This window comes from Oncorhynchus tshawytscha, linkage group LG01 (genome assembly GCF_018296145.1).
Source record: "Oncorhynchus tshawytscha isolate Ot180627B linkage group LG01, Otsh_v2.0, whole genome shotgun sequence".
In the NCBI taxonomy this organism is placed as follows: domain Eukaryota; kingdom Metazoa; phylum Chordata; class Actinopteri; order Salmoniformes; family Salmonidae; genus Oncorhynchus; species Oncorhynchus tshawytscha.
Window position 1 is genome coordinate 15733960 of NC_056429.1, and position 13819 is coordinate 15747778.

Consider the following 13819-nt stretch of genomic DNA (forward strand, 5'->3'; position numbering starts at 1 on the left):
CCAAATTAATGTCATTGGTTCAGAGTTTGTTTTGATATTTTAACCTGCGTGTCGTGACCGCATTTGGTGTAGGGGGACAAAATAAATGTATGTACGATAGCGCACGATGGCGCACACGCGCAGCCGGTTTGGGTTCTGTGTTACATATACATTAGGAACATTAGGAACACCTTCCTAATATTGAGTTGCACCCCCTTTTGTCGGGGCATGGACTCTATAAGCAAGGTGTCGAAAGTGTTCCACAGGGATGCTGGCCCATGTTGACTCCAATTCTTCCCACAGTTGTATCAAGCTGGCTGAATTTCCTTTGGGTGGTGGACCATTCTTGATACACACGGGAAACTGTTGCGCGTGAAAAACCCAGCAGCATTGCAGTTCTTGACACACTGAAACCGGTGCGCCTGGCACCTACTACCATACCCCCTTCAAAGGCACTAAATCTTTTGTCTTGCCCATTCACCCTCTGAATGGCACACATACACAATCCATGTCTCAATTGTCTCAAAGCTTAAAAATCCTTCTTTAACTTGTCTCCTTTCATTCAAACACTGATCTATCTCAAAGGACATCAGTCTGTTAAATAGCCATCACTAGCCGGCTTCCACCCGGTTACGCAACCCTGCACCTTAGAGGCTGCTGCCCTTTATACATAGACTTGGAATCATTGGCGACTTTAATAATGGAACACTAGTCATTTTAATAATGGAACACTAGTCACTTCAATAATGTTTAAATAATGTTTACATACTGCTTTTCTCATCTCATATGTATATACTGTGTTCTATTCTACTGTATTTTAGTGTATTTATATATTTCTTTATTCCATTCTTCTACCTTTAGATTTGTGTGTATTGTTGTGAATTGTTAGACACTACTGCACTGTTGGAACTAGGAACACAAGCATTTCGCTACAACCGCAATAACATCTGCTAAATATGTGTGGCCAATAACATTTTGATTTGATTTGATTGAAGTTAATTTAACAGTGACATCAATAAGAGATCATAGCTTTCACCTGGATTCACCTGGTCAGTCTATTTCATGGAAAGAGCAGGTGTTCCTAATGTTTTGTTCACTCAGTGTAAACTCTTTAGAGGGAGACCAAGAAACATTCTGAGTGAAGAGGACGTATTTATTTGAGTTCAATATTGTGTTTATTAATGAATAACAAAGAGTTTTCAGCAGATGGTTGATGAATGCCCTCTTTGTATGGAGGAGTCCCTGTAAGTGGAAACGGATGTTCACAATGACAGATGCGTGCCATTCCAAAGACAGTTGTTTTGATTTTAAAGTATTTGAGTACATTGTGTTATAGAATAGAGAGTTGTGTTTGATCTGAATTCACACTGGTTGTTTGTTTTGTGCGTTGTGCCACATCCATTTACATCTGAGGGTCAAACATTCACAATCTGGCGTAGAGTGACTGTTCCCTATGAAGTAGACCAAACCAGGAATATCTGACATTCTAAGAGGGACACTGATGCCAGCTATATGTCAAAAACAAGGGAAAATGCACTTACTGGTAATATTCAACCATATAATTATCCCTACCTTCCTGAAGACTACATCAATAGCAAGGGAAAATAAATATAAATCTCATATAACCATACACCATTACGCTTGAGTTAAATGTGGATCATTCAGCTATTTAATGTGTTGCAGATACGACATACTCGACTGATGTTTATTAACTGTTTGCATCTGGATCAGTGTGAATGCTGGGATCATGGTTTGGTTAATTAACTAAAGAAACATGACGTTTGAATGAAATAAGTATTAAATACTACATTTCACAATATAACAGATCACGCAAATCAACACTTCAAGGCCTCTTATCTTAAATCAAAACACTCTTACATGTTCAGATAGCAGTGATATATCTTAGAAACGGAATCGTTTCAAAATGCACTGGTACCCATTCATTACCAAGCTCATCTCTGACATGTGGCACACAGTGTAGTAGAGAACTCCTCTAAATGCCTAATCCTAGGGCACCTGGGAAATATTGTGTGGTGTCCTCAGCAGTTTAGTGTCAGGACCAAGTCAATCCTTGTTCTACAACAGGCCTCTACTTACCTACTATAAATCTGCATTCTGTCACTACAGTACATTTTGTATTCTGTCACTACAGTACATGTTGTATTCTGTGACTACAGAACGTGTTGTATTCTGTGACTACAGTACGTGTTGTATTCTGTGACTACAGAACGTGTTGTATTCTGTGACTACAGTACGTGTTGTATTCTGTGACTACAGTACGTGTTGTATTCTGTGACTACAGTACGTGTTGTATTCTGTGACTACAGAACGTGTTGTATTCTGTGACTACAGTACGTGTTGTATTCTGTCACTACAGTACATTTTGTATTCTGTGACTACAGTACGTGTTGTATTCTGTGACTACAGTACGTGTTGTATTCTGTGACTACAGTACGTGTTGTATTCTGTGACTACAGTACGTGTTGTATTCTGTGACTACAGAACGTGTTGTATTCTGTGACTACAGTACGTGTTGTATTCTGTGACTACAGTACGTGTTGTATTCTGTGACTACAGTACGTGTTGTATTCTGTGACTACAGTACGTGTTGTATTCTGTGACTACAGTACGTGTTGTATTCTGTGACTACAGCATGTCTTGTATTCTGTGACTACAGTACGTGTTGTATTCTGTCACTCAGTACATGTTGTATTCTGTGACTACAGTACATGTTGTATTCTGTCACTAAAGTACATGTTGTATTCTGTGACTACAGTACATGTTGTATTCTGTCACTAAAGTACATGTTGTATTCTGTGACTACAGTACATGTTGTATTCTGTCACTAAAGTACATGTTGTATTCTGTGACTACAGTACGTGTTGTATTCTGTGACTACAGTACATGTTGTATTCTGTCACTACAGTTCATGTTGTATTCTGTGACTACAGTACATGTTGTATTCTGTCACTACAGTACATGTTGTATTCTGTGACTACAGTACATGTTGTATTCTGTCACTAAAGTACATGTTGTATTCTGTGACTACAGTACGTGTTGTATTCTGTGACTACAGTACATGTTGTATTCTGTCACTACAGTTCATGTTGTATTCTGTGACTACAGTACATGTTGTATTCTGTGACTACAGTACATGTTGTATTCTGTGACTACAGTACATGTTGTATTCTGTCACTACAGTACATGTTGTATTCTGTGACTACAGTACATGTTGTATTCTGTCACTAAAGTACATGTTGTATTCTGTGACTACAGTACATGTTGTATTCTGTCACTAAAGTACATGTTGTATTCTGTGACTACAGTACATGTTGTATTCTGTCACTAAAGTACATGTTGTATTCTGTGACTACAGTACGTGTTGTATTCTGTGACTACAGTACATGTTGTATTCTGTCACTACAGTTCATGTTGTATTCTGTGACTACAGTACATGTTGTATTCTGTGACTACAGTACATGTTGTATTCTGTGACTACAGTACATGTTGTATTCTGTCACTACAGTACATGTTGTATTCTGTGACTACAGTACATGTTGTATTCTGTGACTACAGTACATGTTGTATTCTGTGACTACAGTACATGTTGTATTCTGTGACTACAGTACGTGTTGTATTCTGTGGAGAATAGAGTGGATGAAGTCATTGAGAAAAAAGAGACAGTGGCGCTTGTATAGGACATGGGATACATATAGTAGTCCTAACATGACTCTTCCAACCTAACTGGGTGATTCTACTTGTAAGAACCAAGTATGTATTTGTTATATAAGCTGTTCAGTTTTGTTGGCAGGGCATTTTTCCAGAGCAGTTTTTTTCCTGGCATGACGCCTTGCCAGCAGTAGTCATCGTTTCTGTCAGACACTTCCACAATGTACACAATGTACACAGAGCTATGGATCAATAAATGCTGCCTGATTCTTACATTGACACTGTATGTGTTTTGAAATCCCTCATTAGCAGATATTCGATTGAAAGTGTGGGGAGAAGGTACATAGAATAGTTGAGGGTCAACTGACAATCTCGTTACAGATGATGATTCAGAACGAGGATTTCCCAAAATATATGGTGGTATAAACCACAATGAATGTCTGTGTGAAACAGAATTACTGAATGGTTGAAAACATTTACTTTACACTGTGTCCATCAAAACCTTGTCTGCTACCAATTAGTCAGATATGACCAGATTTGTCAAACTCACTAGATCCCAGTATACAGAGAGACTAAATCATTCCATGGGTTTGTCTGTATTTATTTGGGATTCACATAACTGGAGCCTACAGTGTTTGTGTCGGAATGTTCTAGATACAGAGGGATCTTTGTAGTGGTAGAGTAGTAGTCTCGGGCCAGCATCAATCAAACCACAAACACTGTGAAGAAAATCACGTTATTCCTGTGCTGTGAAAATGCATCCTTTCAAACAAAAAAATGTGTTTAGCTGAGTTTCCCCATTGTCTCGTTAATCAACAGATTGCACTTAAAAATGTACTGATCCCCCACAACGCCCCGTTTCCACAGCGTGTGTTTGATTGAATCCCATCCTCTGTACCAAACCTCTGCCAGGCTTAATTCAGACTCAGACAGGTCATCTGACTACGATCCCCTCATATCAGTCTGCCTGCGTTAACTCCGGCATTGTCGCTGTGCTTTCAGAAACTGAATGGGCGCAGTGAAATGGCAGTGCTGTGTTTTTGGTACGGCTGAGAGACCTGCAATAATATCCTGTTCCTGACTTTACACTTCATAATTCCATGAAAGGGCTGGATGGAGGGCCATGGCAGAACTCCATCTGGCAGCCGCCTACCGTCCTCGCTCCGCTCCGCTTATTCATTAGATCCATTTATCACCAGAACGCCAGAGAAGCCCAGGCAGGCATGCTCTCTCTTACTCTCTCTTGCTCTCTCTCTCTTTCTCTCACTTTCTTGCTCTCTCTGTCTCTCTGTTATGATTCATGTTGTTCTTTGTTCTGGGATGACTAATAACAAACAAACATAGCCCAGGACCACACCACCACCACCACCACCACCACCACCACCACCACCACCACCACCACCACCACCACCACCACAGGAGAAGTGTGCCAGATCTCCAAGAGAAAAACACCCCACATTATAGTAGGAAAAAAAACTGTAATTGAGCTAAAGCAAAACAGGCTGCTGAGAGGCTAACTGTCAATCAGCACGACCCCCATTTAGGGGTTGCCGCCACCACTCTGTAGGTTCCATTCTTTATCTGGGCTGGGGTGTTTACACATGGATGCGCGTGCACACACACAAACCACAAATACACGAGTGAACGAGCGTGCGCACACACACACACACACACACACACACACACACACACACACACACACACACACACACACACACACACACACACACACACACACACACACTCACGCGCACACACACACACACACACACACACACACACACACACACACACACACACACACACACACACACACACACACACACACACACACACACACTGATCTAAAAAGATAAAGATGTATTTCTTCTATGTGGTTGTTTACCTTTCTCCCTGCCTCATTGTTGTGGAGGTTCATCAGCCGGCGCGTGGTCTTCTTGATCTCGCGGGCGTCCACAAACCTCCTGGAGAACTCAACGCCGTACTTGATGTCTGCCGAGCAGCCTCCCCACTTCCAGCCCTCTTCCTGGTTATAGTAACCCTGCTTCTCCCGGTCACAGCCACACTGGCTCAGGTTTCCCTGGCTACACGCCGCCGTGATGGCATGGGCTACGCCGGCGGCCGTGATGGCGTACGTGAACGCAGCTTCCCGGCTACCTGAGAAGAGGTAGAGAGGTTAGGGACGTTAAATAATTGTAGAATTACAGCGATGACAACAGAACGTCATAGAAACTTGTGTACTATGAGCTTGTTGCTCTATTTTAACTTGATTATCTCTAGTTAAAGAAATCAGGCACAATTGTCCAGGCAAGACCTCCCTGGCGTCCCTCCCTCCTACCTCCGGTCCCTCCTGCACCTTGGTAAGAAGATGGTCACAGCATCAGACCACAAGTCCTCAAGGACAGCCTCCAAGTGTGCAGTGCTGTGATTCTAGGCCGAGTGGGGAGGGGAGAGTACTGTAGCTAGGTGCTGTCCACAGTGCTGAATTCCTCTCCTCGAGCACCTTGTACTGCATGCCCACATTACTACAGCTGTGATTTGCAGGTCTGTCTGGCTGTCTGGTGCAGTTACTTCCCTTCTCCCTCTCTCTCTCTAGGAGTCTGGTGTTCTCTCTCTCTACAGTACACTTGCGGTGGTTAGGACTTCAGCATTACTGGTATAGGCCATGTATGCATGCACAAGTTCGGACAGAGGACAGTCAACAGACAAAAGTGATGCCGGTATGACATAGTATTTCCTCCAATGAGAGGAACTGTTCAAGACTGATAATACAAATGCTTTTTTCTACCATCCGTTTTCAAGTATGCATCCCCCAGACAGTGCTGTCCAATTGTAAGTAGGGAGTGCTCAGTCTTTAAAAGGCTGCTGTGCTCCAAAAGGGGGGGCCGTGGATGCTGTGCTGTCACAGTGAGTTACCCAGGTGTCCCCTGAGTAGTCCTTCATGTGGGAGAGAGGGTGTGGGCCTCAGAGAGAGAAAAAGGGGCTCTGGGCCACAGAGAGAGAAGAGGGGCTCTGGGCCTCAGGAGGAGAGAGAGTAGAGGGGCTCTGGGCCTCAAAGAGAGAGGGTAGAGGGGCTCTGGGCCTCAGAGAGAGGGTCGAGGGGCTCTGGGCCTCAGAGAGAGGGTCGAGGGGCTCTGGGCCTCAGAGAGAAAGGGTAGAGGGTGGAAGGAGAACAAATGCTACTAGTGACAAACCAGTGGGTTTATTGGGCCTTAAAGGGGATATATATATGTTTTACATGGATGTTTCTGTTTCTTTACGTAACATACTTGGCGTGTAACATCACTCTGTAGAATTCATGGTTGTGTTTTCTTCTTACTCAAATATGTGTTCCATATCATGTAAACAATATTAATCAAGTATTTCAGATATCCAGGAGATTTTATGATCATCAGACCGACATGTACTTTCTGCTGTCTGGTCCAGGCCTACTGTACCAGGCTACCAGCATGAGGGAAGGGAAAATAATATTGACCACTGCATATTGCAATATAGCCAAATTACAGAAAAAAAAACATGACAAATCTCAAATGTGAAAAGTTATACGTTATTTGGCTAAGCAAATAAATATTTAACAATTTAGAAACTTGCTAGATGCAAAATCACTGCTTATGTTACCTTATTTTACAGCCCCAAACACTGTGGTCACATCCAGTGGAGGCTGAGGGCTAAGGCTGCTAGTCTGTGCTGCTGGAGATAAGCCCGGCCATGACTGCTGCTAATGCCCTGCCTGCTCACTGCCTGCTGTATGTACTGTATGGGGACTGACTCACAAACACCAGCCTTACTAGTTACCAACAGAGTTATGCCCTGCCAGCTTATGGTCACTCACAGCCACCTTCATCTCACACATACAGACACATGCACACAGACACACACACACACACAACGAACACACAAACATGGCGGGGCAGTATGATGGTAAAAACAGAATGGAGTATGAAGTTTCCAGGGTAAGAAGGTTGGTTCCCTGTGTCATAGATGCAGGCCTGTTTGTGGGCCCATTCAGCCTGCACTAACACATCTCATGGGGGAAATGGTATTGGTTGACACCCCCTGTTGGGTCTGGAACTGTCAACTAACGCTAATGGCGTCAACATGCTTCAGTTGGGCTGGTGCCTAGCCGAGCTCGGCTAGGAGAACCAAACGAGTGTGCTCGCATACTCCCTTAAAGGACATTCACTTGAAAACATTTCCTTTAATTTGACCTTTATTTTAGCAGGGAGTCACCATTGAGACCAGTGTCTCTTTTTCAAGGAGCCCTGCATATACAATATTCATATTCATCTGATACAATATAAAACAAATCAAATACAGACAAGCATAAATACACAAAAGACAATCAACTAAAACAGACACATTGTTCATTATAACATTCCTCTTTCCACTTTCTAAACTGCCCCAGGGACACTAAGGCATCTCTCTAAACTGCCCCAGGGACACTAAGGCATCTCTCTAAACTGCCCCAGGGACACTAAGGCATCTCTCTAAACTGCCCCAGGGACACTAAGGCATCTCTCTAAACAGCCCCAGGGACACTAAGGCATCTCTCTAAACTGCCCCAGGGACACTAAGGCATCTCTCTAAACTGCCCCAGGGACACTAAGGCATCTCTCTAAACTGCCCCAGGGACACTAAGGCATCTCTCTAAACTGCCCCAGGGACACTAAGGCATCTCTCTAAACTGCCCCAGGGACACTAAGGCATCTCTCTAAACTGCCCCAGGGACACTAAGGCATCTCTCTAAACTGCCCCAGGGACACTAAGGCATCTCTCTAAACTGCCCCAGGGACACTAAGGCAGCTCCTAAACTGCCCCAGGGACACTAAGGCATCTCTCTAAACTGCTCCAGGGACACTAAGGCATCTCTCTAAACTGCCCCAGGGACACTAAGGCATCTCTCTAAACAGCCCCAGGGACACTAAGGCATCTCTCTAAACAGCCCCAGGGACACTAAGGCATCTCTCTAAACAGCCCCAGGGACACTAAGGCATCTCTCTAAACTGCCCCAGGGACACTAAGGCATCTCTCTAAACTGCCCCAGGGACACTAAGGCATCTCTCTAAACAGCCCCAGGGACACTAAGGCATCTCTCTAAACAGCCCCAGGGACACTAAGGCATCTCTCTAAACAGCCCCAGGGAAACTAAGGCATCTCTCTAAACTGCCCCAGGGACACTAAGGCATCTCTCTAAACTGCCCCAGGGACACTAAGGCATCTCTCTAAACTGCCCCAGGGACACTACCTCTATGTGTACTGCTTTTTGGAGATTATTCAAAACATATGGGGCATAAAACCTAAAGGCCAATTTACCTAACTCTGAAGACACCAAAGGAGTCTCCAGAGTTAACCAACCCTGTGAATATACTTTTAAATCTTAATAGTGAGGTTAAGTAAGTCGGAAGCTTGTGGAACAGGGCTTTGTGAACAAAAAGAGCGTAATGATGTGATCTACATGACTTCAAAGAGGTCCAGCCAACCTTTTGGTAAAGAATACAGTGATGAGTAATAAATCTGTCTCCTGTGATAAAAAGATGACAAATGGCATCCAGGAGTTTAAGAGAAGAGGCAGCTGTACTTTAATAAATAGTATCACCATAAGCAAGAACTGATAGAAAGTTTGACAGCACAATCTGCTTCCTGCTGACTAGAGAGAAAATATCTGTTTTTGTAAAAGGCTACTTTAAATCTTAGTTTCTTAACACGCTCATTCGTATGTTTTTTAAACTATAAATCATTGTCAATCCAAATACCAAGGTATTTGTATGACAGACTAGTTGAATTATAGAACCAGCCGACGACTGAAGACCTAATCCATCTGAGACAATCTTACGAGAACTTGAAAACAACATGTATTTCGTTTTTCCTGTATTAAGCACTAGTTTAATTAGGGCTTTCTGCACTGCTGCAAAATTGGACTGTAGCCTTGTCACAGCCAGGTCAGCAGTTGGAGCAATTGCATACATTGTAGTATCATTGACCATGCATGTATATACATAGTGAAAAGACCAGGTTCTTGAATCGACCCATGCCGAACATCTACGTGTACTTCAACCACGATGGCCTGAGTTCTGTCACTTAGATCAGTGGTTCCCAAACTTGACTACCAGTCTGAATGAATTGTGTGGGGCAGAGAGGAGGAAGTGCAACCCTTTAGAGATTAGACCGTTTTCCAGATTTTAGCTGAGTTTCCCTTGCAATCATAAAGAGTGGTTACATAATAATCACATTTAGCCTTTTTGGTCAGTCTTACACATTGACTCCTCAGTTGCCTAAAAGAAAAAAGCGGCTGTAGTACTGTTTGTCCATTTTGAGATGCCGTAGCCAGTATACACATCCTCAAAATAGTATAACTCAAGAAATCTGTCATTAATTTTGACGTTTTTGCCGAGGGGATCTTAGTCGCACAATTTTGCTTCTAACTAGGATGTTTGGTGTAGTATTTTTATTTAACCTTTATTTAACTAGGCATGTCAGTTAAGAGCAAATTCTTATTTACAATGACAGCCCCTCCTGATGACACTGGGCCAATTGTGTGCCGCCCTATGGGACTCCCAATCGCGGCCGGATGTGATACAGCCTGAATGACAACAGGCACTTCAATGAAGAATCTCTACTGTAGACCACTTACCAATGAGGGGGCGTAGACTTCAGCTACTGACTTCAGCTTGCCTCAAAAAAAATGTTGTGTGCCCGATCGGCCCCAAAAATACTTGTTGTAAATCCAAATTGAACAAAAACGTCACAAAATGTCATCATAATACTTGCAAGATCTGTTCCAAACTGTTTTGGCTGTGAGGCATGTGGATGCCTTAAGAGGGCTGAACCTAGTAATGGTAGGAGAGAAGTACACTCATTGTTAAATAAAGGTCAAATAAAGGTTCAATAAAACATTTATATAAAAATATTCTCCTGCAGTGATTCTAAGCACAATGGAGAGCACTGTTAGTGGTAAACTGCCCTTATCCACTAGACAATGATATCAACTGGGAATCTGCATTATACATTAGATAATGATATCAACTGGGAATCTGCATTATCCATTAGATAATAATATCAACATTTACTACTGCTGGACAACTTTTGTTATATCATGTTTTGACTTTGACTGCTTTAAGTGTCTCAAAATTAAATTAAATTGTTCCACAATGTGATTTCTAAAATCTGTATTTTGTATTGTCAGCTCTTGTATTTTTATTAGCACATTTTCTTAATTTTTAACTCTGCTTTGTTGGAAAGGCCTCTTAAGTAAGCATTTCACAGTAAAGTCTACACCTGTTGTATTCGGCGCACGTGACAAATAAATGTGATTTAATTTGTATAATTTTGGAGTGACACTTTAATACACGTTTCAAACTCTAACTCTACAACTGGTTTACGTCCTCATGAATCTGACTGTTTTACGACAGACGCAAGACCCAACCCTAGGGTTTTAAAGGTTGTGTTTGATGCTGTGTGAGTGAGGGAGGGAGTTGCTTGATGCTTGGACTAGTAAGCAGTGAGAAACTTTAATACTGCTTCCATGGAGATGTTCGATGCTACAACTGTGAGATTTCTGATGCTCCATTTCTGTGTTTGAGCCTCTGCGTCTCAGTGAGTGAAAGGTTTGATGTAGTTTGATGAGTAGTTTCATCATTGACCCGTGAGGTGGTTGATTGTGTATTGAGAAGACAAATGTTTCATGCTGTGTTGGACATGATGCTCCAGTACATCTACTCTATGATTGGGAGTTGTGTACTGTACTCCCATGCCCTTGGGGAGCTCCTACTTGTTGAACAGGCATGTGGTTTATGAAAGAGAAAAAGGCTAAAAAGGCACCAGGCCCCATCGTCCTGACAGGATTCCAGGAGGAACCACCCTGGGGTAGCCTTGTAGGCTGCCAGTGGAAAATTGGACTAACCATAAAAACCTCAATGAACTTGGAATGGTCTGGGGAGAAGAATAGAGAAATATTAAACCATCTGTCTAATGGAGTTTAGTAGCAAGTGTCTGTGACAGTGTCCAATATGGACAGAAGGAGAAGGAAGGAAGGCTCAAGCTCTTCCCTGAGAGCAGTTATCAGTCAACGTTCTGTGGCCATACAGGATCGCTCACTACACACTGTACGGAGGAATACACCCTGTACGGAGGAATACACCCTGTACGGAGGAATACACCCTGTACGGAGCTATACACACTGTACGGAGGAATACACCCTGTACGGAGGAAGACACCCTGTACGGAGGAATACACCCTGTACGGAGGAATACACCCTGTACGGAGGAATACACCCTGTACGGAGGAATACACCCTGTACGGAGCTATACACACTGTACGGAGGAATACACCCTGTACGGAGGAATACACCCTGTACGGAGGAATACACCCTGTACGGAGGAATACACCCTGTACGGAGGAATACACCCTGTACGGAGCTATACACACTGTACGGAGCTATACACACTGTACGGAGGAATACACCCTGTACGGAGGAATACACCCTGTACGGAGCTATACACACTGTACGGAGGAATACACCCTGTACAGAGGAATACACCCTGTACGGAGGAATACACCCTGTACGGAGGAATACACACTGTACGGAGGAATACACACTGTACGGAGGAATACACACTGTACGGAGGAATACACACTGTACGGAGGAATACACCCTGTACGGAGGAATACACCCTGTACGGAGGAATACACCCTGTACGGAGGAATACACCCTGTACGGAGCTATACACCCTGTACGGAGGAAGACACCCTGTACGGAGGAATACACCCTGTACGGAGGAATACACCCTGTACGGAGGAATACACCCTGTACGGAGGAATACACCCTGTACGGAGGAATACACCCTGTACGGAGGAATACACCCTGTACGGAGGAATACACCCTGTACGGAGGAATACACCCTGTACGGAGGAATACACCCTGTACGGAGGAATACACCCTGTACGGAGGAATACACCCTGTACGGAGCTATACACCCTGTACGGAGGAAGACACCCTGTACGGAGGAATACACCCTGTACGGAGGAATACACCCTGTACGGAGGAATACACCCTGTACGGAGGAATACACCCTGTACGGAGGAATACACCCTGTACGGAGGAATACACCCTGTACGGAGGAATACACCCTGTACGGAGGAATACACCCTGTACGGAGCTATACACCCTGTACGGAGGAATACACCCTGTACGGAGAAATACACCCTGTACGGAGGAATACACCCTGTACGGAGGAATACACCCTGTACGGAGGAATACACCCTGTACGGAGCTATACACCCTGTACGGAGGAATACACCCTGTATGGAGGAATACACCCTGTACGGAGGAATACACCCTGCATGGAGAGAGTGGGTGTGAGAGTATGGCCTTCACATCAGCTGACCACTGCCTGGTCTCCGCGCGTCCTTCATACGTCCCAAATGGACCCAAACATTTCTGGATGTGGTGGCCGGCCGCTTTTACGACAATCTGTGTTTAAAGTGGAGGCGAGCGCACCACTAAACAAATGTACATGACACAGCAAAGGAGATTTACAACCTGAGAGAATACTGGCAGTGCTAGGCTACACTAGCAACACTCTCCTTGTGACCCCTCTGGGCTCAGCGTCCCCGCCACGCCAGGCCTATGTTGATGTTGCTGACCAGGGAGGAAAAGAGGGCACAAAAGGACACAGAAAGGACACATTGGGGAGAGTCACCATAGAAACGACAGCTGGTTCATACGTACTGAGGTTACAGCCAGCCCCTTGCCTGTCTTTTTGGTGGGCTCCTGGCCTTGACACTGGACTGCCTGGGAGTGGAAACACGACAACTAACCATTCCTCTGCTCTGGACTGCCTAGAAGTGGTAGTGAGTGAAAACACTACAACTAACCATGCCTCTGGACTGGTAGTGTGATGTCTCTGTAGATCCTGTGTTTGGAGCTCAGTAGGTGATGGGGGACAGAGGATCAGAGGACCAGACAGAGAGCTGTCCCAGTAAGTCACAGAGCACAGCGATGACTTAATCACTGCTCTGGGGTGGAGCGCCGGGAGAGGGGGAGAGGATGGGGAGCAGGGGAGCAGGGGAGAGGAGGGGGAGCTGGGGAAAGGCGGAGAGGAGGGGAGCTGGGGAGAGGAGGAGAGGAGAGGAGGGGGAGCTGGGGAGAGGAGAAGAAGCTGGGTAGAGGGGT

The 13819-nt window shown here is 44.3% G+C and overlaps 1 protein-coding gene across 3 annotated transcripts in view; it reads right to left on the bottom strand.

Annotated features, from left to right (window-relative positions):
• Window positions 1-13819, bottom strand: part of LOC112227601 (protein Wnt-7b) — a 61977-nt gene that overhangs the window by 16852 nt on the left and 31306 nt on the right. For all 3 annotated transcript variants that reach the window (XM_024392568.2, XM_024392490.2, XM_024392427.2), the window contains one exon: window positions 5534-5805. In XM_024392568.2, coding sequence (XP_024248336.1) covers window positions 5534-5805 — 272 coding nt within the window. The remainder of the gene's footprint in view (window positions 1-5533; window positions 5806-13819) is intronic.